This window comes from Macaca fascicularis, chromosome 4 (assembly GCF_037993035.2).
Source record: "Macaca fascicularis isolate 582-1 chromosome 4, T2T-MFA8v1.1".
NCBI lineage: Eukaryota > Metazoa > Chordata > Mammalia > Primates > Cercopithecidae > Macaca > Macaca fascicularis.
Genome location: NC_088378.1, coordinates 33,455,144 through 33,481,294, shown reverse-complemented (window position 1 = coordinate 33,481,294; position 26,151 = coordinate 33,455,144). Strand labels below are relative to the sequence as shown.

Here is a 26,151-nt window from a genome sequence, read left to right as displayed (position 1 = left end):
TGAGTTCTTAGATTCAGGAGTGCGTATAATTCGTTGATAAGCATCTCTTGAATTTCCTAGGTCCTGAGCAGAGATTTATGTTGCATTTATCAAAACTGGCATCTTTGTTCTTGAAAGCACCAAACAATGAATCATCATAGAAATTGCATAATTTTCTTCTTTCATGAGTCAATAATTCCCCTAATAAATGTGGGCTAAAATCACATCTGATGCTTATTTGTCATGATTTTCTTTATGGATGAATAAATGGAAGATATTTTTTATAGCACTGACTTTAATCTTCTAAAATATAAAAGCCCTACTCAAGATGTTTATTGAGAAACTGAATTATTGTTAACACTGCACTTAAGCTCATTTGGTGGGTCTTGGGCATTTACAGTAATATTTATACATTAATGTCTAAACAGGGATTCCTTGATATGTGGAAAATGTATGTTTTCTCTGTGAATACATATCAGTAGCCAATCAGTTTATCCTTTGGCCTTGACTGTACTTAGCTCTTAAAGGTGTAGCACTAAAGCTCCTAGGGGAATCACTTTCCTTTCCTTTATTATTTCCTTCTCTGTTCACTTCTTTTCCTCAAATCCCAAAGAGACCTCATCAGTACAGGAACTCTCCATGGCTACTTGTATTGTTTTTCTTAGTTTTCACATTTTAAACTGTGAGGTTTACAGCTGAACTCTTCAATAAAATTCAAGTAAAAGAATGTAACCAGCTCATTATCTACAAATCCACACAAGCTATCCTTGTTAAAAAGACTTGGTCTAAACAGTGCACATACTTGCAGAGAACTTTCCACATGTCAACAAATTTCTGTAATACTTGAAGTTCAGCCTCTTATCTACCTCTACCTCCTGCCATCCTCCATGAAAAATATCCACAAATAGAACACGTAGAAATGTTTTCTCTAGCTTTGAATGGGCTAAAGAATAAGAGAGAAGTATAAAGAGAAGACAAGCTACCATACTATGAAATGAGATAATATGCATGAAATGCTCTTTAATCTAGCATGTTCAACATGAATTAATCATAAGATTGACATAATCCATTTCACAGGGCAGAGCTTTCTCAAGACACTCTTACATTGCCCTGTAGTATAGTGAATGTTGTCCTCATGCTGTTAGTTGCTGGCAGGAAATGGTGTGATGGGTGTAAAGAAGAAAAAGAAGGGCACTGAGAATAGGAGATCTTTTCTGTCAACTGTGCTAGCACAAATATGGAGCTCATAAATAGGCAGTTCTCACTTCAGGAGTTAACTTTTAAGTCTTAGTTCTTAAATAACTCTTAAAAATCTAAATTCTGGGCCAGGCATGGTGGTTCATGCCTGTAATCTCAACACTTTGGCAGACTGAGGCAGGTGGATCACTTCCCAAGAGTTCGAGACCAGCCTGGCCAACATGGCGAAATCCCATCTCTATTAAAAATACAAAAATTAGCCAGACACAGTGCAATGCACCTGTAGACCCAGCTACTCAGGTGGCTGAGGCTTGAGGATTGCCTGAGCCTGGGAGATTGAGGCTGCAGTGAGCCATGATTGTGCCACTGCACACCAGCCTGGGCAACAGAGCAAGAAAAAAAAAAAAAAGAATCTAAAGTCTGATACAAAAAAGGAAAATGGTGAGAATTGAAAATTATGGAGGACTTATTTAATAACCACATCATTACAATGCATATATCATTACATATCAAACCAATAAAAGGGTTTGGAATTGCTTAAAAATTGAATACTTACCACATCCCTTTTTTTTCTAGCACCTGTCACCCACCCTAAAAATGTGAAAAGTTAAACTAACTAGAATAATTAAGTTAAAGAAACACAGAAGTTAAACAAACACAAGAATAAATACAGAGATGGAATGTTACTTTGAGCCAGGCATGGTGCTGGGTGCTTTGCATAAAATGTATAACTTATTCCCTCATAATAGTAATCCTAGCAGGAAGATATTACTATCCTTATTTGTCTGTTAATTATTTTACTTTTAGAAAGGACAAGTAACCTGCCAGAAATCATGGAATAAAAGTGGGAGGGCTATGGCAGAAAAAGCAACTCTCTCTCTTTTTCCTGACCAGCAATGATAATATCATATTCAACTTTGCACTTAGTAGATGCTTAATAAATATTTGTTATAAATTAAACTGTAAAACTTTTAACTTTTAATAACCTTTAAAAAGAAGACACCTTTTTCCCCCTACACACAAAAAAAAGAACATAAGAAAGGAATCAAATTAAAACAGAAGATATGTGTGGCTCCATAATCTGAACTCTAGAATATGATACAATTAATAGAGATGGAAAGTTCTAAAAAATCGAATCCTGACCACACAGTCGGAAATAATTACAATGTGCAAAAGAAGGGGAAATAGGCTGGGCGCCGTGTCTCGTGCCTGTAATCCCAGCACTTTGGGAGGCCAAGGCGAGAGGATCACCTGAGGTCGGGAGTTCGAGACCAGCCTGACCAACATGGAGAAATCCCGTCTCAACTAAAAATACAAAATTAGCCAGGCGTGGTGGTGCATGCCCGTAATCCTAGCTACTTGGGAGACTGAGGCAGGAGAATTGCTTGAACCCGGGAGGCAGAGGTTGCAGTGAGCTGAGATTGTGACATTACACTCCAGCCTGGGCAACAAGAGTGAAACCCTGTCTCAAAAAAAAAAAAAAAAAAAAAAAAAAAAAAAAAAAAAAAAAAAAGAAGGGGAAATAGCAGTTGGAATTTAGTTATCTGGGTTTTAGTTCCAACTATCGCTCATGTTGGTAACCCTGGGCCATGCTGTAAGTTTGAGGGCTTTCTTTCCTCATGTGCAAGTTAAGAGTTGGAATCTTTAGGGTGTCTTCTAGCTCTAATGTTCGGTGATTCTTTCTAAACCAACCAATTTGGCGTGCTACTCAACTTTTTGCTTCTGTCTCATCTACTAAGTGGAATGCTCTGTTTTCGGAAAAGTTAAAACATACACTGCTGAGAGGAAATGGAAATCGAAATTAGAACAGAAGGTTATAAAAAAAAAAAAAAAAAAAAGAACCTTAAATGAGTAAAAATCTCCATTCCCAGATGGGCAAGTATCTTTATTTTGAGAAAAAGGGAAAAAGTGTGATCTCTAAATACCACAGAAAAATGTGCTTGAGAGGCCCTATAAAATGAAGTTTGTGTAAGTACTTAGAAAAGTAAGGTGATCCATGGAGGCTGGCAGGGTTATCCCTAAAAATCCAAACCAGCACAGGTTGAGAGACCTGCCTGGAGGATGTTCTAGTGATAGATAAGAAGGTCCATGAGGTTCTGCTTGATTGAATAAGGTACTCGATTAGGAATTAGTAGCATTGTATCTATTAAAGACGTTAAAACATTCTTAGGTGCATTAGTAGAAATATGGTAACAATTAAGGGAGGGAGGGGTCCCACCATCCCCTGAGCTGGTGACTTCCTTTTGAGTAGTAGGTGCCATATTATGAAGGGAATATTTCAAATTTAAGAATACTGATCATAGAGGGGTAACAATTAGAAATGAGGTAATACAAAGAATACCTGAACTAGGGAAATGGTTAGCCTAGGGAAGGAGAAGACAGCTATTTTCAAATTCTTGAAGGGACGTTAGAGAATACATAATAAAGTGTGTTTGCCTGTAGAAACACAATCATTACATAGAAGTTTTGGGGACTCATTTTTACCCCAATATAACCAATGGCTTTCTAACAACTCGAGCCTGCCTTGTCATAACACTGGAAAATCTTGTCAATGAAGTGTTCAAGCAAAGGCTGTAAGTATCATATAAAAGGAATTCATGCATTAAGATGGTGATTGGACCAGATGATCGTTAGGGCTCTTGCCAATTTCACTTTATACTTTTAAGTTAGTTGTTTAGAAATTAGGCTCTGTTTTCTCCTAGAAACATTTTTATAAGTGGACATTAGGATCCAAGGTCAAAAAAGTTCATTCAACTCATGATGTTTTCTAATTCTTCAATTGAAAATGCATTCTTGAGTCTGAGAAACACATGATTTTCAGGTATATAAGGGTGAAGAGGAGGATCATTAACCTTACCTTTGCTAAGCAAAGATCTAGCCTGTGGCTGAATTATAAAAGAACTGACAAAACATTCTGGAATCCATGTGGCAGATCTCAGGAATGCCTTAGGATGAAATCAACACCTGGAACTAATCCCCACATGACTGATGGTTTTCCACTTGCTAGCTGTGGGATCTTAGGTATTTTCCTTTGTAAAATATAATACTTGCAGCAATATAAATAAATGTAAATAAAACAATTAATAGTGTGGAGATCAAATGAAATAACAGATACGAAACACCTGGCAGAGTACTGGACACGTAGTAGTTATTCACTAAATGCAGGGATTCCTCAGATTGTCTATGTGGGTATGCTTTTCCCAGTTTTCAAAGAACTTCCACATACATTATCCCATTTGATTTTTCATAATAACTCTATGTGGTAGGCAAGGTAGGTGAAATATCCATATTTTACAAAGGATGAAAGGATGCTTGGAGTGAATAACCAGTTTCCTTGAATGATGGTTATTTGGCCTCCCATTGAATAAATATTTCTAGTGCAAGGAGCACATTGCTTAACCAATTCCATCGTGGACACTAAGGAAGAGAATGAGATATTCAAGAGTTTTCAAGATCTGCACTCAAGACAACATATCCCACCCATTACTGGTATGGAATACAACCGCAGCACATGAGCTGTAAAGAATGTAGTGACCATGACCGTCTTTGTTGTATTGGTGGTAAGAATGTAAATTGGCATAGCCTGTGGAAGAAGCAATTCAGGTATGTGTATTGAAAACCTTAGACATATTCATCTTTTGGTCTTATAATTTCCTAACTACTTATTTATTTTAAGAATAATTGGAAATAATGAAAAAGTTTGATGCATAGAGGAGCTCATCAGAGTATAGTTTCTAATAGTGAAAAACTGGAAACACTCTCAATAGCCTACCATGGTCTATTAAAAGAGAAGAAACTGGAAAGGCAGAGTGTTCCAGAGATAAGGAGTCAGACTTTGGAGTCTGACTCGCTAGAATCAAATTCTTACTCTGCCTTTTACTAGTGATGTGAGTGGGTTGGTTACTTAAGATAGCTAATTCTTATTAACTCGACTAAAAATAGAAAGACTATGTTTTACGGAGCCGTTATGAGAATTACATATATGTTGAATGAAAATTCTTTAGCCCTGGGCTGGTGAAATACTAATTCTTATCATTACTATATAGTACTTACGCCATTTATTAAACGTTCAGTATGTGTGAGTCATTTAACAAACATTATCTTTTAAAACTCTGATAAAAATCTTTGATGTCTGTGCTGTTAATATCCTCATTTGACAGATGAGGATACAGAAATAGTCTGCGGCCAAACCCCCCTGAAAGCATCTGATCTTTTCTTATCTGGAAAGCTAAGCAAGGTTGGGCCTGGTTAGTACTTGGATGTGAAACTGAGAAATAGATTGGCTAGGTAGCTTTCTCAAATTCACACAGATGGTCGGTTACAGTGCTGGGATTTGAACACCAGCAGTCTGACTTGAGCCCATGCTCCAATCAAGGCTATGTGACCTCCAATGCTATAAATAGTTGTGTGTCTCTGTGTGTATATATACTTAATACTTAACATAAAATCATATTAGACATACACATTTATATGATGTTTAGAAACAGATTTTATTTATTTATTTATTTATTTATTTTTATTTTTTGGAGAAGGAGTCTCACTCTGTTGACCAGGCTGGAGTGCAGTGGCACGATCTCAGCTCACTGCAACTTCTGCCTCCCTGGTTCAAGCGATTCTCCTGCCTCAGCCTCCTGAGTAGCTGGGACTACAGGCACACACCGCCACACCAGGCTATTTTTTTTGTATTTTAGTAGAGAAGGGGTTTCACCATTGTTGCCCAGGCTGGTCTCTAACTCCTGAGCTCAGGTAATTTGCCCGCCTTGGCCTCCCAAAGTGCTAGGATTACAGGCGTGAGTCACCCTGCCTGGCCTAGAAACAGTTTTAGTGGTGTATTATCAGTTTCTAAAAACAGGACACCAAATTGTATAGAGGTAGGACATCTACTATGCAGATAAAAAGGCCTGAAAACCAACATGGTTGCCTGTGTCATGGTATTATAGGTGGCTTTTATTCTCGATTCTGGATATTTCTGTGTTTTCCAACATTTTAACTGAAAATGTACTGTTTTGTAAACAAAATTAAAGGAAGAAGTATAGGTAAGTCATTCAACAAAGATGTAAGAATAGGTTTTGATAGGTTATATTTCCTTCAATTCTAATAGCAGAGTGTACTAGATATCCTGAATAATCTTCCTTCTGAAATGACTCAGAAAACTAGGTAAAAATTAGAAAGCAATGGGGATAATATAAACACTTACATGTGTCAGAACTGCGGTGGGTGTAGGAAAGGCTGGGGTGGGAACTGGCTCAGGCTGGATAACTATTTCAGCTGGAGCTGCTCCATCTTCATCTTCATGGAGTTTCTGATGGACACAGCGACCAATGTCAGCGTTTTTGAAGGATACAGGCCTTGCAAAGTCCATGGGGCTAATAGAATGTAATAAAATAAGATTTTTTTTATTTTCATTTTTTTGCTTCCTTACAATTAAGCCCGATCTCTGCATGCCATTTTAAGTCCATCAGTGTGCTTTTCTCAGTCTAAATTGAAGATCCTCATTGTTTCCCTCCTCCCCTGCATAGCTGTAGACAATGTAGATGCATTGGGACCCCGATACCGAAAAATAAAAATAAGAATTAGTAGTAGTAATGAGGAGATCCACTTACACAGAGTTAATAACAAGATTCCACACACAGCCTTCAAAAGGAGGAATATTTCTGAGTGGGGAAGGTTGAAATTCAGGCGGAGCACCTCCAACGAAAAGCTTTTTAACTTCAAGAGGCTGTTCAACTGTCAGGTTTTGCATATATCTTCTGTTTTCATCGACTTGAACTGTAAAGATGCTGATAAAATATTAAAATTAAGTATAAATCACATCTCATTCAATACAGTTGGAAATCAAATTCTTTCCTGCCACCCTTCACCCCTCTCAACCATAGCTTTTAAGGGAGCCAAAATTGGATGGTTGGGAATTCTACACTAAGCAAACGCAGTTCTCAGGATCTCGTCCCATGACACCCTTGTTCACTCTCCCTGAAAGTTTACTGAAACCAGGTCATGGTGCACTGCAGCATTAGCCTCTGGTGGAGTTGACAACAGCACTGTGCAGCCCAACACATGAGGTTGTGACAACTGAGGCTTCTGTACTGTGCAGTAATGTCTAATTGTATAAGGGTCGGCGGGTTTAGCATAGCGTGGGGTCTTTCTTGGGTTGTGCTGTCTATTATCTTCTTGCTGGGGAACAAACCATCCTCCTGAGAGCTTAGATTGCAGGAATCAACAGCAAACACTTAAAGCACATTTTATAAAGAATGTGGCTGATGGCTTTTGAATAGAAGAGGCAGGCAAGAACACCCTGCTAATTGTTCCTTGCAATGATTTCCCTTAGTGGCTGTTTCATTAATTTCCCTAATTTGCTTATGAGAGATAACTCACACACTGCTAATTGAGAACCTCATGCTACTTATTTACAACAATCCTTGGAACCCTGGGCCAAGAATCAGAAGGGGATAAAGAGTTCTGATGAAAATGACCAAAGGCATTTTCTCTTTTGTTCCGGAAGCAAGTTTTGAGTTTCGGTCTTAACAGTCATCACGGTGCTATTAGTCATAAGCATTAGTCACTAGCCTGAGGATCATGAATGGATTACTGAAAGCTTACTTTATATGTGGAGAGAAAACCAAAGTACTTGGGTGGAAACCTCAGTCCTAAAGTGCCCTCTTACTTGATTTTATGAAGAAAAACCACATGTAGAACTGGAAAAAACAATAAGCCAGGGTAAAGATGCTCCGAATTGGCACTTTACAAGCAAGAGAATTCAAAAGTAAGAGAAAGGGACAAAAAATGGATTTTGCTGTGGCTCAAAATGTCACCGTTAAGGGGGTGAAGAAGCTACCAGTAAAATTTAGTTTCAAAGAGAAAATAGCGTAAAATGACATACTTTTGAGGTTTCTTTCTTTACCAAACTATGGAAAAATGTGTTGGCAAAACCCAGAAGGTTCAGCTTCCTTGCTAAGAGTGTCGGTGGTTTTCTGAGACGAGAATTTCAGAAAACCACTCACTTCCGGGTATGTGTGACTCATTGGGAAACCCCTCCCCCACACCCTTTTTCCCCTTTAGCTGAAAGCAGCCTCTTAGCAACATGATATCACAGGGATCCTAAGGGTTTTAATGAGGGATATAAGCCTCTATTAAAGATTGTCCAAGGAGAGTAAATCTCTATTCTTGATTAGAATTTTACAAAGCTAGAGGCCTTCCTCTTTATGGTGTAGCCTCTCTTTGTAGTGTGGTTCTGCCACAAGGACCATCATAGTGACCCTTTTTTTTTTTTTTTTAACCAGTTCACAGGGTGGTGACGGAGAATGAGTGTGGGCTTTCAGGGGGAACATACTGGAATTAAGTACTAGTGTGGAAGCTTACTAGTTGTGTGACCTTGGGCAAGTTATTTAATCACGCTCAGGTCCATTTCATTCATTTATAAGATGGAGATAAAAATGCCTACTTCAAACAGCGGAAAATATTAATTAAGGGATTCCCCTGAAGCTGTATTACTTAATAGGGCATTGCTAGAAAACTATAGCTAAATCCTGCTCATATTTTACCTTTTAGGAGCACCAAATCTAGATCATTTATTTAGTTTTCATTGAGAAGGACATTGTCAATAAGTCCATTATGATTCTGGTGTGTTTTCCATTTTTAAAAGTATTTATTTAACAGCTTTTTACTGAGGCCTACTATGTGCAAAAAGGTACATTAAACTTTGTATTACTTTAGGATTATAATAGGTCAGCTTTATTTATTTATTTTCTTACAGTTTCAATGGCCAATTCTTAGAGTTTCATAATTATCTTATTATACCCTGTTTCTTATTTGTTTGGAATATGGGTTTAAGATTTTTTTTAAAAAGCATATCAATTGGATTGCATACTTGGAAGAAGATATTAAGAGAAATAAGTGTCCTAGCATTTGTTATTTACATAATAAATAAAATCTAATCTTTTTTTCTGTTTGAACATACTTTGGATGTTAAGAAAGAAAATATTTAGGTTTCAGTGTTAAAATCTTTATCTCATTCTGGAAACCCCAAGTGACTCCTAAAATATCTCACCCTACTTTGTGACCTTTAGCCTATTTCTGTACCTGTGTGAAGAAAGCTTTCCCAGAAGAAAAACTCAGCTCATTTGCTTGTCCTATTTGCTTAAGTAACTACTTCAGGCTCTTAGGGTTTGATGTTTTTGTCCAGTGAGAACTACTGGCCACCAAGGCAGACACCAGGAGAAGGATCAGAGGACAAAGCAGATATAGGAGGCAGAGGTCACTGGAGTGCCAAGAAATTAGATACCAAAGTGACTGAAGGGAAATTTTTCCAGACGAAGGGGTGGAAGGGAGAGAGAATGAGGGAGGTGGAGTAAAGAGAGGCAGAGGGCAAGGGAGAAAGAGCTTCTTGAGAAGCTTGGCCCCCAATTTGGTAAAAATCCAATTATTTTGTGAGGTGGTATTAAAGCTATCATTTTGTCCAGGATTTTAGGAAAAGAAATGATGATTGACATGCATAGTCTGAAAAGTGTTGGGATAAAGCAAATATCTCAAAATTAATAATCATATATCATAATCAACATTAAGTAATATAAACATTTATAGTCACACAAAAATGTAAGAATAATCTATCGGCTGTGCACAGATGGAGGTATTTGAGTCAAATATGTCTCATTTAATACCTGACCCTGTTATTTGTAGTATATGATTTTGAGCAAGTTAGTTAATATTTTCTCATCTGTGATGAAAGGATGTTATTACAGATCTCACATACATTTAGAACAATTAAAACAAATCATCTTTGTCTAGTATGTTACACAAATCATGCCATAGAATAGGCATATAAAGCATTAAAAAATGTTTCTGGGTGAAGTTCTCATGGTCACTCGTGATCTCTGGTTAATCAGTTTAATGTGGCACTTGCTTATAGAGTAGATGGCATTTTAACCTTAGAGTGCCAAATGAGCCATTATGGTAGCAAATGTGTTCTTGTTTTGGCACAGAGTTCAGTGACTACACACTAATATATCTAATATATTATCCTGTAATTAACAATGAATGGCAAAACTGTTTGTTTATATGGCCAATTAACTAAATGACCAGTTTCCAGTGATGTACCATATACTGAACTTAATCAAATAAAGGTTGGATTGATGGTCAACAGCTGTGAAGTTGGCATAATAAAATGCCCTTCTTGAAGAAGCACCTGTTAAAAGGACACTTTGGTACAACAGTGTAATGCATTTGGGAATTCCAGAATTCTTTCTCAACAAAATAACACATTTTGAGTGATTTTGGTCAACTGATTTCTCAAATCTGCAGTTATTTATTGAAATTCTTTAACATTTAAATGTGTGTGTGTGTTTTTTTTGTTTTGTTTTGTTTTGTTTCTTCCGAGATGGAGTCCTAGATGGAGTCTTGCTCTGTTGCCTAGGCTGGAGTGCAGTGGTGCGATCTCAGCTCACTGCAACCTCTGTCCCCCGGGTTTAAGCAATTCTCCTGCCTCAGTCTCCAGAGTAGCTGTGATAACAGGGGCTCACTACTATGTCTGGCTAATTTTTTTTGCATGTTTAGTAGAGACGGGATTTCACCATGTTGGCCAGGCTGGTCTCGAACTCCTGACCTCATGACCCACCTGCCTCGGCCTCCCAAAATGCTGCGATTACAGGAGTGAGCCACCGCGCCTGACTAAAGTTTAAATCTTTTAAAAAGTCCTTTCCACAATGAAAAGGATTAAAGTTTGTCAAAGTGTCTAGCATCTAATCTAGAAGACATGTAAAACCAGGATTCTAAAACATTGTAAGATTCAAATGAGAGCATTCAGTTTGCATTTCTCCTCACAGACCAAGTCTGCAATATCTGGCTATTAGATTAGTAAAAGTTCTTAGTTTGCCCAAATATTGATCCCTCATTTGTCTCAATCATGGTTTCTAAACATCTCAGTAGCCATTCTGCATGAATGCTTAGTATCAATTCAACTTAAAGCCTAATCCTCTAAATAATAATAATAATAATAATAATAATAATAATAAAATCTGAGGAAAGCTTTGCTATTTACTTAGAAGGTAAGAAATCTTTATTACTTATCTAAATGTTTTCCACAAGAGAGTAATTAGTAAATGTAGGTCTTTCACTGCAGGATAGTATCAGCTTGGCCGAACTACTGCTACATATTCATACTCGTTACATTTAAAAGTATCCTCTGTGTTTTGACACCTCATCAAATTGGATTTCCAGTTCTTTTCTATGTCTTCAGTCTGATAAATGGATTGCTGGCTTGGAGGTCTGAAGCCCCTGAAGTCTCTGGGTTTCTGTTTCCTTTTTCTCTAATTGTTCTTCTAAACTAAGTATCTCTCTGAGTTGTCATACAGTATTTTGGTGAAAAATACAGATGACTTTCCTAATAAAGTAAGTATAAAGTATCGCAGGATTCTAAAGAAAGTCATCAGTTTGTGCATGAGTGAAGCCAATTCCCAGGCCCAGGGCTGGGGGCAAGTGCTCTGGTAGATTTGTAGAAAGGTGACCAATCTCAGGGCGGCAGTCATTTTCCTCCCCTCCCTTGATTCTGTTCCCTCAGGAAGCCACTCTGCAGGTACCCTGCAAATCTTGGGAAGGGGGACAGGGACAAGATGTGCACTTAATAGGCTCAGTAGGTCCTGCAGCTGCTGCCACACTCCGTATCTGTGATAGCTAAGCAGCTGCCATAACCACTTTGGAACCTGAACGAGACAGCAGCCGCCAAAGCCTGCTGGTTCCAGTGGAGCTGTTTTGTGTGTTTCGCTGTGTGCGTACCTTATTTGAGGAGGGGCAGAGAGAGAGATTTTTCTTATTTATACCTTCAGAAAATGCATTTGGTTTTTCCAAAGGTAGAGATAACTGCACAAATAGAAATGTTAAGGGTGGAACTCCTAAGGGCCGAGGCAAATGAGGTTCCCGAAGTATGAAAAGTAAAGAAGAGGGAATTAAGCTACTGTATCCTTTTGCAAGGCATGGTAGGTATACACACACAGAGGTTCAGGCAGATACTGATGGATACTGGTGCTAGCAAAGGAAGTTCACCTGAGTTACAATAATAAATATTTTAGTGCTATTGTTACCCTCTAGTTCGCTCTACATGAACGGAATGTTCTCTTCCATCATGAAACAGATTCGGCTCTGGTCTGACTACAATTTTCCTCATTGTTCGTGCCCCTGTGGAGAGATGCACTTCCAGACGGCCCCTGTTGAGGAGTATTGCATAATAGGCCTGCAAAAGCAAGTGGTTATTGAAGATTAAACAGAAGTCTCATTTATGACTTAGCTTTAGAGATTCCCTAGCAGAACCACAGGTTCATCTGCTCTGAGAACTTACCTGAGAAATTAAGACTTTTCTCAAATGGTTTTGAAAACAGCTGGAAATATCTTTCTAATAAGTTACCATTTATGCTTGTGAGATGATCTGGAAAGTGGATATATTAATATAGCAGTTCTCTGCAAAGCAGATTTGTGATGCTGAAAGTAACAGCTGTGCTTGCGTTGGTCCTCTAACTTACAAAACCCATCAGGAGACAAAGTGTGTCAACAAAATCCCTGTCCTTTATATTCACAAGTGGATAGCTAGCTTCTGAGAATCAGGACTGACTCTCAACCTTGTGGCATTCTGAGTATTTAGACTTCAATTTGTTCTCTGAGCTTGTGGAATAGATTGCTATCACAAACATGTAACCTGCCTCCCACATTTAGAAAGAAGGAAGATAAATTTTCATCCACAAACATGCCTGCTTTCTTCTTGCTGCTGTTGCTATAGCAACCAGTGTGGTTTTGATATCCCATCATGAACCCCAGGGAGCCTAAATGCAGTCCTTGTCCCTAGAGCTGATGCCACATGCTCTCCCTTTCTTGTGGAGTATGGGAGCACCTGACGCACAGTGATGGCTCAGTTCTCCGTGAGTCATCTGTGGTGGTAGAGACAGTTTCCATCAAACATCATCATGTTCCAGTAATTTACTAAATCATGTATGTCGTTACATGTCCTCCACAAAACATTTTGAGGATCTGGATAAGTGCTCACCATCTGTCAAAGGGAAATCACAAACTACTCACTCAATTAAAAATTCCTTAGCTCATGGATTGTTCGACATATCAAACCCATTTAGCAGAACGGAATCACAAATAACTCTATAGGTATCAAAACTGTTAGCTTTGAAGTATGAAACATGTCAATTTAACCAGCACTGAATGTAAATCTAATTATGTCTAACAGATTTACACTATTTAACATTGGGTCCTCCTTCAGATAGCATATATGATATTTTATAAACTAGATATGAGTTATTAAAATGTTAAAACATTAAAATGTCATTTTAACTTACTTTATACTATAGTACTTAGTGTTTTCTTATTGTAATTGTTTTAATAGGAATCTGTTTTATTTTAGGCACTATCCTGAAAGCTGGTGATTCACATTCATTCTTTTGTCTTGAGGGGGAGAAATTTGGAGCCAGTAGGTGATGTTTAAAAATCTGGCAATGATGAAGGAATCAAGTATCCTTTAGTGGAAATCTATTTCAGAATATTTGATCTGGTCTTCTTATTATAACTAGCTTATCATTTGCAATAGTGAGAAAAAAGTTTATTTTTCAAGATAAAGAAAATAATTTAAGAGGGCATTTGTGTTTTATATTTATTTAGTGCTTATTATGTGTAGTAAGAAATGAAATAAAATAACACTTTTCTCCTACTCTTCAAAAATATTTTTATTATGACTATTTGATATATTCTTCACAATATGAGTGATATACATGTAAATGATGAATCTGCATTAACACTGTACAATAAAATGAACACCTGTAAATCTACCACCAAATTTCAGAAACAATACCATTGCATCTCTTATGAGTTTCTTTCTAATACTATCTCCTTGCTTCTCCATCTCAGAGGTAACCACAAGTGTGGATTTTATGTTTATCATTACCTTACTTAAAAAAAAATTTTTTTTTTTTTTGAAATTCACATGTGTCTGTTAACAATATGTTGTTTAGTGCTACTTGTATAACAAATCTACAAAAATGGTATCATATAGCACATTTTTCATTTTTATTTATTTTCTATTTATTATGTTGTTATGTTGAGTTATAATTTATTCCTTTTTCTTATTGCTTGATATCCCGTTATGCAAAAGTGCCACAGTTTGCCTCTCTGTTCTCCAGCTGATGAATATTTGGGTTGTTTCTAGTTTCTCTGCTATTATAAAGAACACTTCTATAAACATTCTTGTACAAGTCTTATTATGCACATGTGCAAAAACTTGGGTCTGTACCCAGGAGTGGAATTGCTGGCTTGTAGAGAGTATGCAAATGTTCAACTTTAGAAGACAGTGCCAAACTGTTTTCCAAAGTTGCTTTAGAAATTTACGTTTTCTACCAGCAGTGATCAAAGGCACTCTTTGATTCACATCTTTCCAATACTGTTCTTTCTAATACTATAGCAACCAGTATGTTTTGATATCCTATTATAAACTGCAATGAGCTTTTCCCCTTTTGGGGACAAGGACTGTATTCCTTGTAGATTATACATACTGTACATTTCCAGACCGAGGCTTGTGTTTTGTGTTGTTTGATGACCAAAGAGTTTAATTTTAATGCAGTTCCACTTATAATCTTGTTTTGTTCGATTAAGTCTTCTTTTCCTGAAGGTCAAAAGTTATCCTGGTATATTTTCTTCTAAGAATTTTAAAGATTTTTGTCCTTCCATATTTAAGACTTTAATTTATTGTGAACTTATTTTTTGGTTTGATATGAAAAAGAAATTTAGTTTCATTTTTTCCATATGAATAACTAATTACCCTGAAGTCATTCACTGAACAGTTCAATGTTTTTTTTTAATGAAATGCAATGCCACTTATTGTCAAGTGTTGTTTCCATCTGTGCTTGTGTATTTTCAGCGTTCTCAATTCTTTCCTGTTTGCACAGTTATACATGAATTAATATGATAGTTCCACCATACAAAACTCTACCTTTCAATGTGCTGCTATCTGGTGGAACAGCCCCACCTACATTATCCTTCTCTTCTAGGAATTTCATCCTTGATACAAATTTTAGAATAAGCTGTCATGATTCACAGAAAAATAAGGTGATATTTTATTATAATTGAATCTACAGATCATTTTGGGGAGAAATGACATATTTTTAATATTGAGTCTTTACTATCTTCATTAACATGTTGACTATACCAATTTATTGACTATAATCATTGAGAACTACTTTGATATCATTCAATGAAATTTTATAATTTTCTCCGTATGGGCTTTGTGCCTATTTTGTTATGATGATTCTTAAATTATATATTTGTTCTTATTCTTGTTCTTGTGCTATATTTACTTGTTCTTTTCTTACTATGCTAAGATCAGTGCAGTTAAAATAGTCATTCGTTTCTTGGGCTTGATTTTATAGCAAATGTTTATAATGTCTTTTTTTTAAAATCAGGAATACTTGTTATAGTTTTTTTTAATAGATGGCTAAGGAAGTTCCTTCCTCTTAGTTTACTTAAGTATTTTTTTAAAATCATGAATGACTGTTAAATTTTACCACGTTTTACTATCTATTGACAAGATTATATGATATTTCGATTTTCTTTCTTTTTTTTTTTTTTTAAGTCAGAGTCTCGCATTGTTGCACAGGCTGGAGTGCAATGGCGCAATCTCGGCTCACTGCAACCTAGGCCTCCCAGGTTCAAGCAATTCTCCTGCCTCAGCCTCCCAAGTAGCTGGGATTACAGGCGACTGCCACCATGCCCAGCTAATTTTTTTTTGTATTCTTAGTAGAGACAGGGTTTCACTATGTTGGCCGGGCTGGTCTCAAAATCCTGACCTTGTGATCCACCCATCTCGGCCTCCCAAAGTGCTGGGATTACAGGTGTGAGCCACTGTGCCTGGACGATTTTCAGATTTTCTAATATTAAACCACTTCTGCATTCCTGAAATAATCCAAGTTACTCGTGGTTATACATCTTTGGGTTCTATTTGCGAATATTTTGTGTGAGCTTTGTATTTTTTAGAAAAATAAATAAGATTTGTTACATGATATGATCAATAAATGTCACATGCTAAAATTGATTTTTAAAACACATAATCACAAATAACATGATCTGGTTTACAACGGTATGTGCGTACTTAAGGACATATTTATAAAGTATTCTGTTCTTTTGGTCATGGCAGATAAAATAATTCCTATGAACCCTTTCACTGAGAAAAACTAGGTTAAATGCAAAATTACATTTTAAAAAATGTGATTGAAGGTATTAAAGAATACCAAGGCAATAAGAGGTATGATGCTTAAATCTGGGCATTGGAGGGATTACTTTTAACAGAATCAAATGGACAGGGGATATAAATACTAAAGTTTATGTCCTTGCAAAATTGATACTCTTTTTAAAAAAATGTTTTGAGACAGTCTTACTCTGTCATCCAGGCTACAGTGTGGTGGCGTGAATAGCTGAATAGCAATCCTGAATAGCTGGGACCACAGTCGTACGCCACCATGCCCAGTTAATTTTTAAACATTTTTGTAGAGATAGGGTCTTATCATGTTGCCCAGCCTAGTTTCAAACTCCTGGGCTCAAGCGATCCTCCTGCTTTGGCCTCCCAAAGTGCTGGGATTACAGACATGGGCCTCTACACCTGGCCGGTTGTTATTCTTTAGGCTTTAACATCCTTGAATGCTATTGGGCTACAATTGTCCCTGTCTGTGTTGGTTGTGTTCTTCTTGCTTTCTCCCAGGTCCATTTTCTGCCCTTCTTTGTGTCCAGAGAGGATGCGATGAGTCAGGCCCAACAGACTATCACTTCAGCTAGTGCAACTGGGAAACTGATCTTAGAGGAATTTAAATTTAAGGGACCGTAGGTAAATATCTACAGATTTTGTAAGGAGTTGGACTTGGAGACAGTAGAAATTAAGATAATGTGAATATGTTTTAAGTTGTCCTCTTTACATATGCATGTGTTAAACGCATAGGAAATATAGGTGCAGATATGAGTGTGACTTTGCACCTGCAATTGATCAACAGGGAAGTGATCCTAGAGAAGACAATTGTCCTGGGGAGATGATGCGAGTGAAATAGGAGGCCAGCATGGAAAAATGGAATGTTCAGTCCTTGCTAGCCAAGACAAGAGCAGAAATAAATGATGCAAAACTAGAAATATAAAAGCAAGTTAACTGTTTTATATAAACATTAGGGAAAATGCATTATCAGCTAGGTGTGAAGGTACCTGTCCAGTCTGCCTTCGTTTTCTCCTAGGTGGTGCTGGTGTCCCTCCACTTCCCAGAAGAATGATGCCAGACTCATTCTTGGTGCTGAAGGACAGGTTGATTTCTGTTCCTACATCAATTGGCACAGGGGAGAGCTCCACAAAACCAGGCTTAGGAAAGCTAACTGTGTAAACATTCTGTGAGTAAAGAAAAAGAAGAGTAGACACCATTAGAAATAAAAATTTAAATAAATTCTCCATCTCACTCACCCTCCTCGATGCACTTAATGTGATTATGAAATAGATCATAGTTTTAGAAAGCAGGAAAACCCACAGTTAATGGAAAGCTTAAGAGCAGTTGAAGAAATATTATTTCTAGTTATATGATAACTTCAAATCTTCTAAGCAGTTTGTGTTAAAATCAGAATTATAGCATCTACTTTTATTCCAGAACTTTTGATTTTAAATATAGAAGATTATCACTGTTAGATAACTTTTGTTTTTGTTTGTTTAAACCAAAGATTTAAGCCAAACTGACACACAAGCGGTTACATGTCTATCAATCTCCCTAAGTTTCCCTTGAAAACACTATAATTAATATCTCTTGAATAAACTCTATCACTTAATTGTTTATGTTTTACAGATGGGTATGACCATTATCTATGTCTGCATTTTTCCCCAGTGATAAGACCAAACCTTAAAAATAAATAAACCAAACACCACATAGTCTAGTTTTTTCTTAAAATTAAAGTAGTACCATTGTCCTTGCTGAGTATAAAATTAAAACAGTTACATTTCAAGTAGAAATGTAAATAAGGTGCAAAAGGGAGAAAATCAGCTCCCCATCTCAGTCTCCTCAAAGCTGTGCAGAAGCATAGAGCTTTCTATAATTCATTCATTCATTCATTCATTCATTCACTCTTTCATAACCTTGCCCTCTTCCTCTCTCCTCCTCCCTACACTTCAAATGAATCTTGATAGACACGTTCATTCCTAATGTCTTTTTTTTCTTACATATGTGGAGGATATCACTCTCTCAGTAAATGTAGATCATCACTTTTAATGGCAGGAGGACTTTGCACTGTATGAATCTGCTAGTATTTATTTAAGCAAGCCCATGTAGTTAGGAATTTAAAGTGCTTAAAATATTCATTTTTAAAGTCCTAGATTTTGTAGGAGTAAAAGCAAAGAATCCTTTAATGTAGGCTATTTTCCTCCCACAGTGTTTCAAGACCAGTTAAATGACACACGAGCTGGTAAAATGTATAATCTGTTTTCTATTCCAATTTTCAAATCATGGAGTTTTAGATAGTTCAGATAAAACTACTGTGCAGACTTTTCAATATTTATCCACATCAAATTTCTGCCTCATATTTTAGTTGCAAAATAATTCCTGGTTACTGCAAAATGCCTTTACGGAATCGTAATTTCCACGTGCAGAGGCTATTCATTTTCCGGACAGTTTCCATCCTCATGTATATATCTTTTGAATGTGAATGAGAGTTAGGCTTTGAAGATTAAAATTCTCAGTAAAACTTCCTTTAAGAAGCCAATATGGGTCCTTACAGTTTTAGTTCTTAATGTATTTTCCCTTTTCTTATTCCTAGGCTTCTCAGAGTGGGTGTCTATGGCCAATTCCAAATTGGGGCCTGTAGCTGTGAACAATGAAGATCTTGAAAGTTCTGTTCCAGTCTTTAAACCTCAACATTCAAGTGGTGGACTTACTTTTTTCTTTACCCACATTTTCCCTTCATTTCCCTTATTCTATTGGAGTGGTTTAAGATAATTTTAATTAGAAGAGGCAGCCAAAATGAATAATTGTATTACAGTAGGATAATTAAAAATGTATGAGAATGACATATTTAACATTTTCATTTTAAAAACAAGCTCATCATTATTGAGTTTCTATAAAATTCTTGCTAATATTTGCTGTTGACCATTGACTCTTGCTTATCGATATTTTAAGAGAGTAGAGCTACGGCCGGGGTCTTTCTCACATATGGGTCAGTGTCAACTGAACAAACAGTGCCGAATAGTTAAATGAAAATGGGGAATGCCAGGATGCTTTAGCATCAAAGAAGAGTTACTGAGGATATCAGCTAACAAAGGACTTTGCAGGCATGTCAAACACAAGTCTTTGCAGAGTTGGTTGCCACAGGTCCCAGTCTACATTATTTCAAAGACAAGGGGGCTAGACTTCAAGGTTGTAGACAACAGACTATGCACTAATGGTTATGGTGTAAATTACTGCTTGCTACTTGTGTAAACTCGAATGGTTCCAGAAAAAAATGTAAGGTTGCTAATAAAGCTATATGCAACACATAAAAGTAAAATAAATTTAAAATGAATGACAAAAATGAGGAAAAGGGAAAAGTAGTGTTGGAAAAAAAGAGAAAAACAGAAAAGAGATTAGTATTACTGATATGTGCCATGAAGAGCTACACATTTGGAAAATTGGATCAAAATTCTGGGACTTCATAATCCCATTTTTTATCATGGTAATTTATAGAATGCTTTAATCTTGCTTTATCGTTTAAGAGTAGGATCAGTAGAAATGTAAAATATATTAACAAAAGACTGATCCTTGTAGGAGCAGCCACACTAAGTAAGTGAAATCTGATATAAATGTGTTTAGAGAACCGTCAAAAACAGACCAACCTCCAGGGAACATCCTTTGGTAACACCAACATAATCGGGACTACTGAGTATATTGTACGGCGTTCTTGAAATTTCAATATCTTTGAGGCAGCCGGAATATTTCTTCAAATTTACTTCTGGCCTATTAAATAGTCAAATGGAAAGCAAAAGCAATATCATTAGGGTGATGGCAGCGTAGTCTCTGACTACTGGAAGGAAGCCTTATGGAGCAGACACATGCAGGCACATGTCTATCAAACTGTGCACACGTGTACCCAGCAAACTCTGGTTTCCATTATCTACTGGTTAGTCTAACTGGATGTGAATGTTATCCTGCAGAAGGAGTCTTTTTGTAGTCCTTCTTCTCCCCTTTAACAATAATCTCACCCACAGCATTTAAACATGAGGTACAGGAATTAACTGACTTCTTATTAATGCTTTATATGTGTAATGAAATAAGTTTTATTTTTTTTCACCAAAGAGAAGATAATTGTGTAGGCAGCATAAACAAACTATATAACAAAAAGTTTTTAAAAACCTTGCTCAAAAGGAAAAAATCTGAAAATGTTTATCTTGAAAAAGAATTTTTTTTTTATTTGAGGCTTTTTCTTGAGAGATGGCTGAAAAATAAGATAATATTACATATCTCTTTTAAGGCTTTTAAGTAAAAAAAAGTCTAAGAAACATTCTTTGGATTACATAGTTTAAAAACAGATGTTTAAAAATTAGGTTTACTGGCCGGGTGTAGTGGCTCATGCCTGTAATCCCTGCATTTTGGGAGGCCAAAGAGGGAGGAGCGCTTGAGGTTACAAGTTCAAGACCAGCCTGAGGTAACATAGTGAGACCCTGTCTTTGCCCTCCCCTCCAAAAAAAGTAGCTGGACATGTTGATGTGTGCTTGGAGTCCCAGCTACTTGCAGATGCTGAGGAGGGAGGATCTTTTGAGCCCAGGAGGCTTAGGCCGCAGGGACTTAACGATCATGCCACTGCACTCCAGCCTGGGCTACAGAGTGAGATCCCTATCTCGAAATAAAAATATGTGTTTTTTTTTTTTTTAACAGATGAGTTTAGTTTACAGATTGACCCCAAAGTCTGTATTCTATATGAGAACAATAACAAAATAAAGCAACCAAATGCAAAAACCCATACATTTTATTTTTTCAATAAATTTGAAAAACAACTTTTATACTCAATCTACACTTGAATGTTTACTTTTGCATACGACTTCACAAAATGGGGCAAGTGTGTCAGCAGATTAGAAAATGAAGTCCTTGCCCTTGAGTCCAGATGTTGCAAGTGATCTGAGTTCTCCAAGACTCAGTGTTCTTATATGTGAAATAGGCACGATAATAATAATCATAGTATCTACATGATCAAGTTGCAAAAGTTTAATAAATTAAGGAATAGCATTGCACACAGTAAGTGCTCAACAAACAAAGGCTATCAGAATGTCAGTGATGATGATACTTCTTTAATTATAACAGTGCTGTTCCACAGAACTTTCTGTGATGATGGATATTGTCTGTTCTGCACTGTTCAAATCAGTAGTTACTAGCCACACGTGGCTATTGGGACTTGAAATGTAGCTTGTCTCAATGAGAAACTGAATATTTATTGTTATTTAATTTGATTTAATTTACAATTAAATAGCTACTGTGACTTGTGGCTACTATTTTGAATAGTGAAACTATATAGAAGTGAAAAAGATAATTCTTTATGTGGTGTTAATCAGCGTCGGTAAAAACTGTCCAGTCGGCATCAATACATTGTAGTTGATAGGGTGATGATTAATTCTCTCCTCATTGTCCCATGATGCCAAGTTCCTTTTTTTATCTTAATGAAAAACACATGGCATGAGGAAAAACAAGTGGAAAAACAAATCAGACCTTGGCAGTGTATATCAGGTGATTTATTTCATGTCTGTTTCCACCCCCAACTCCTTTCTGGAACTACTTTATTTTCATTGATAATTTTTCCTTGTTCTCAAGGTTTTCTTTTCATTCAGTCAGTTGGTTGTTATAAAGAACATGTCCAACTGTAGGGCGAGAATTTCGCTTATATTTTTCTTGCATAATGCAAAGAGAATGGTGAATTTGATTAACAGTGTTCACTTGCTTCCATATTTTCCTTATGGAAAGACTGAATTATCACCATTTTTTTTCAGAGGTCTTGTTAATAAAGTAAATCACCCCTATAAGTTATATAGTTCATTGTTTCATGGAAACACAAAGAACCATTCTAAAATACGATTTAGCAACCTCAGTATTAGGACAATTACAGGGGATAAACAGTCACATAAGGTGACCGGACTCAATGGTAACCACGGGTCTCTGTTTCTTGAGGGTCACCACTCAAAGGCAAAATTACAAACCTACACAGTGCCATCCCAGAGTTTTATTAACATATATTTCCATGAAAACCAGCCTTCACTTTTTAGCTATCTCAGCAAACAGCACAGGTGGTCTTACAACTGAATCATGATAAAACGCATGGTTTATTTTCCCCTACTTTCATTTCTGTATATTCTATTCCTTCTATTAAAAATCTAGACTTGGTTTTAAAATTTTCTTGGATCAGTTTGGCTTTATTATCTTCTTTGCAGAAATCTGGCACAGCTGGGCTCTGAAATGCCAAAACACCAGGCTTTAGCTCTAGCCCGAGGATACCAGCCCTGCACATCTTCGAGGTTTGGTCAGCCATTTATGGAGGCCCATTGCTCACAGCTTTTATGCTAATGCTAGTAAGAATTAAAATGCTCCTGAGAAGCTAGAACTATCTCACACTTCTTTACTATTAACGCAAATACTTATTTTAAATATAGTATTTCCAGAGATTCTTTCATCTGGCACCATAGCTAGTTTTAAATAAACATGTCAATACATAAACAGCTTGGACAAGAGGTGCAGAGGCTGTGTAAATGTTTGCATATCTGCAGGCCTGCAAAAAGCAAGAAGACAGTGGTAAGCATGTGAGAGCACAGTTTGATTCTTCAGCAGACAGCATGGCACTAGGGAGGCCAGGGCCCGGGGTTCAACCCAAGAGTCCGCTTCCCTGTGTTCCCCAGAACTAGACTGTGTACCAGAAATTGACCAGCTGCCTTTTGAGTGTGTGCTGCTGGTTACCAGGGGCACTCTGCCCAGATGTTTGAACAAGTGAGCAGAGCAAATCTCATCACGCCTGGTGAGACAACTCAAATTGCAGCCCAACTGATGGTGGGTAAGCAGCAGAATGTTGGCCAGCAAGGGGCAGCAGGAGAACTCTCACAGAGCGCACGGCTTGCTCGTGAAACATACTATGAACAAAGCTGTACTGGTGTTGCTCTGCTTCTGCACGGCTGCTTTATCCAAGAAGCCACATTTACCCAACCCATGCACTCGAAGAAGGCATGCATAAATTTAAATTTTACCTTGCTTTCATACTAGGTAACGGGAAAGAGGAAAAAAACAAAAATAAAAACAATTTACTTATAATTACATTTTCATTTAGTAAAACAATAAACTTAAATCATAAATCTTTAAAAAGATCATTTCACAGGGATCTACAAAGGAAAGAAATGCAAAAGCTCCAACAGAACTAAAAATAGACATATGCCCTTGACAGCAGTGAAATTAGAATCAAAATATGACCATAGCGCACACCATCAACTTGGAAAATTTTTACTTTGAAATATGAATTTAAAGTACTTGTTCTTATCAATCTAATAAATGGGAAATGTACAATGTCACTATTCTGTAGTGTTCATGAATGGCTTATAAATATTGCCTCTCAAAGAGCTTGAGCTTAACAATGCATGTAAAAATAATTTGTTTACCACATCTTTTGCACTTTGTCATATTGAGAACCTGTCTGCAGGCAAAATAGCAGGTAACTATGAATGTTTGGTTCCTTTATCAATCACAAACATATCTCTAACAGCTGTTTTGAAATAATGTACCACACTATGGAAATACTATACTGTAATTATGCAATGCTGTACCATGAAAGTAAAAACATTTTACTGATAAAGATTCATTTAACAGATTCAGATTTATAAGATTTTATAGAATTTGACAGGCACGCCTTTATAGATAATTCCTAAAAATTATTTTATGATCACTAAAATCATTACTAGAATAAACGAAGCTAGATTTGAATAACCTTAGTTTGGCTGTATTTAATTCACTCAATAATATAGAGTTAATGATTTTGTAAAGCAAATCTTAGATCTGAACAACCACTGGATTCCTAGTATTTAGTATGGAGCCTGTCACATAGTAGATACTCAACAAACTTTTGGTGAATGACTGTCCAGTAAATGAATTTCTATGTAATAACTGTGGTACTATTCAAATTTGATTTGTAATGTTTTTCTGACTTGACACTTTAAATTTATTTTTCTAACACAAATACATTACAATGAATGCAGAGCCAATTTATTTGCACCATGAAGCTCATCAGATAATTAGACAGTTGCTTCGTCTATGAGTTTAGATTTGGGGAGAAGAAATTTCAGCCTGCACACTAGCTGTCATAGAATGAGAGTGAACCTTCACTGCTCATTTGGGAAATATGAAAATAACTGACCATCACACTTTTCAGTTATTCCGGGATTTTTCCAATCATAATCTGTCTTTTTGGAGTAGAAAACCTAGACAGAACTTTTATACCCTTTAAAAACTACCAAACTAATTAAACAAAACAAAAAAATTAAAAACATGGTAGCCTGTAATAAACTCTTATGGTTTAACCAAGTCAATTAATCCCACTCTAATTAGAGTTTAATTAACATTTATGGAGCACCAAGTACCATCCTTATACACTATCCTATGTTTTATAATGAGCAGTAAATTAACTACATAGCACGTGAGTATTTTCTGACATTTTTTAGTTACTTTATTTTTTGAACTAACTAAATTCGGAAGCAAATGTGTCTCCCCATACTGCAAGCTAAAAAGCATATGTGAAATTAAAAAAAAATGTTGGCATGGGCATGAGAACAACTAATATAGTTCTTGTATTAGGCATATGGGAAAGCTCCAATACGCCATTATGATGCTAATGCTTAGCAATAAAATAGGTTATACTCATAGCATCCTGGAACACTGACTAATTTTCAGAACACTAAGCAATGTCAGAGTGCCATTATCTCCAGTGAATGTACAAGAAGAACAGCAATTACAAGATCCACATTCAACTCTGGCTTCTACCTTTAATTACGTTCATAATTCTTTTCAGCAGGTGCATATAAAGGAAACAGTGACTCCAATCCATCTCTTCAACAAAGATGTCAAATTAGTCCTTTGGTTTCTAAATCCTGGTGTTGTTCTAACATGCAACATGATGTTTTTGATTAGGCCTTTCTGCAACCAAGGGTTATATGACATTCCTATTGTAATTAAGCTTCAGAACTCTAGTGAGCAAAGTGGTCATTTAATTAAAACTTAATCCTTAGCTTTACCTATAAACTAAATTACCTCAAGTTTCTCAACGTTGGCAGGCCACCAAAATATATTTTGTCATCTGCTTTCAAATCAAGACCAAAGTTGTTTCCAGAAGATGAAGTTGCTATGTTCTCCTCCTGATTAGTATCTATATCTACAATTGATATATTGGCTATAAAGGAGATAGAAAATTTAACATTTTATTTGAGCAATATCATCCACATCTATATCATCATTAATACTTCAAGACAAATTTGGTTTAATTCAAGAATTAACATTGACTTTCTCAAGCACTTGCACTATATTTAGCAATTTAATAATTACAGAAACAACATCAATAAAATACATTATTAAACTATCCCCCAAAGAGCATGAAAATAATAGCTTGAACACCAATGAAGGCAAACCAATGAAGATAAAAGAGATAAAAATAAATGGACATCAAAGATCCATTTGATGTAGTTTTCCATAATCTAGATAAGTAGTTAGAAAATAAAGCAAGATTAAAAAATGCTAAATAACAAAGATATCTAATTAGGAATCAGATAATTAATTAGAAGCACGTCTAATTTATGGCTCTTTAAGTTTCACTATCCACAGAAACTACTGGGATTTAGACTCATCTGCAAAGTGTTACTGTGGTAAAATATGGTTGTACATGCAAGTGGAAGGGGATGTTGTACACAGAAGTTGTGGGATCCAGATCCACTATAAATTACATTTTA

General features: G+C 36.4%; 1 protein-coding gene across 9 annotated transcripts in view; it reads right to left on the bottom strand.

Annotated features, from left to right (window-relative positions):
• Positions 1–26,151, bottom strand: part of LAMA2 (laminin subunit alpha 2) — a 611,630-nt gene that overhangs the window by 16,085 nt on the left and 569,394 nt on the right. For 8 of the 9 annotated variants that reach the window (XM_065543374.2, XM_065543379.2, XM_065543380.2 and 5 more), the window contains 6 exons: positions 25,460–25,598; positions 20,029–20,149; positions 17,392–17,568; positions 12,246–12,394; positions 6,780–6,956; positions 6,374–6,542 (listed from right to left, as the gene is read on the bottom strand). In XM_065543374.2, the coding sequence (XP_065399446.1) occupies positions 6,374–6,542; positions 6,780–6,956; positions 12,246–12,394; positions 17,392–17,568; positions 20,029–20,149; positions 25,460–25,598 (932 nt within the window). Of the gene's footprint in view, positions 1–6,373; positions 6,543–6,779; positions 6,957–12,245; positions 12,395–17,391; positions 17,569–20,028; positions 20,150–21,995; positions 23,425–25,459; positions 25,599–26,151 lie in introns of those variants that run through there. The other variant, XM_065543382.1, reaches the window with a different exon arrangement.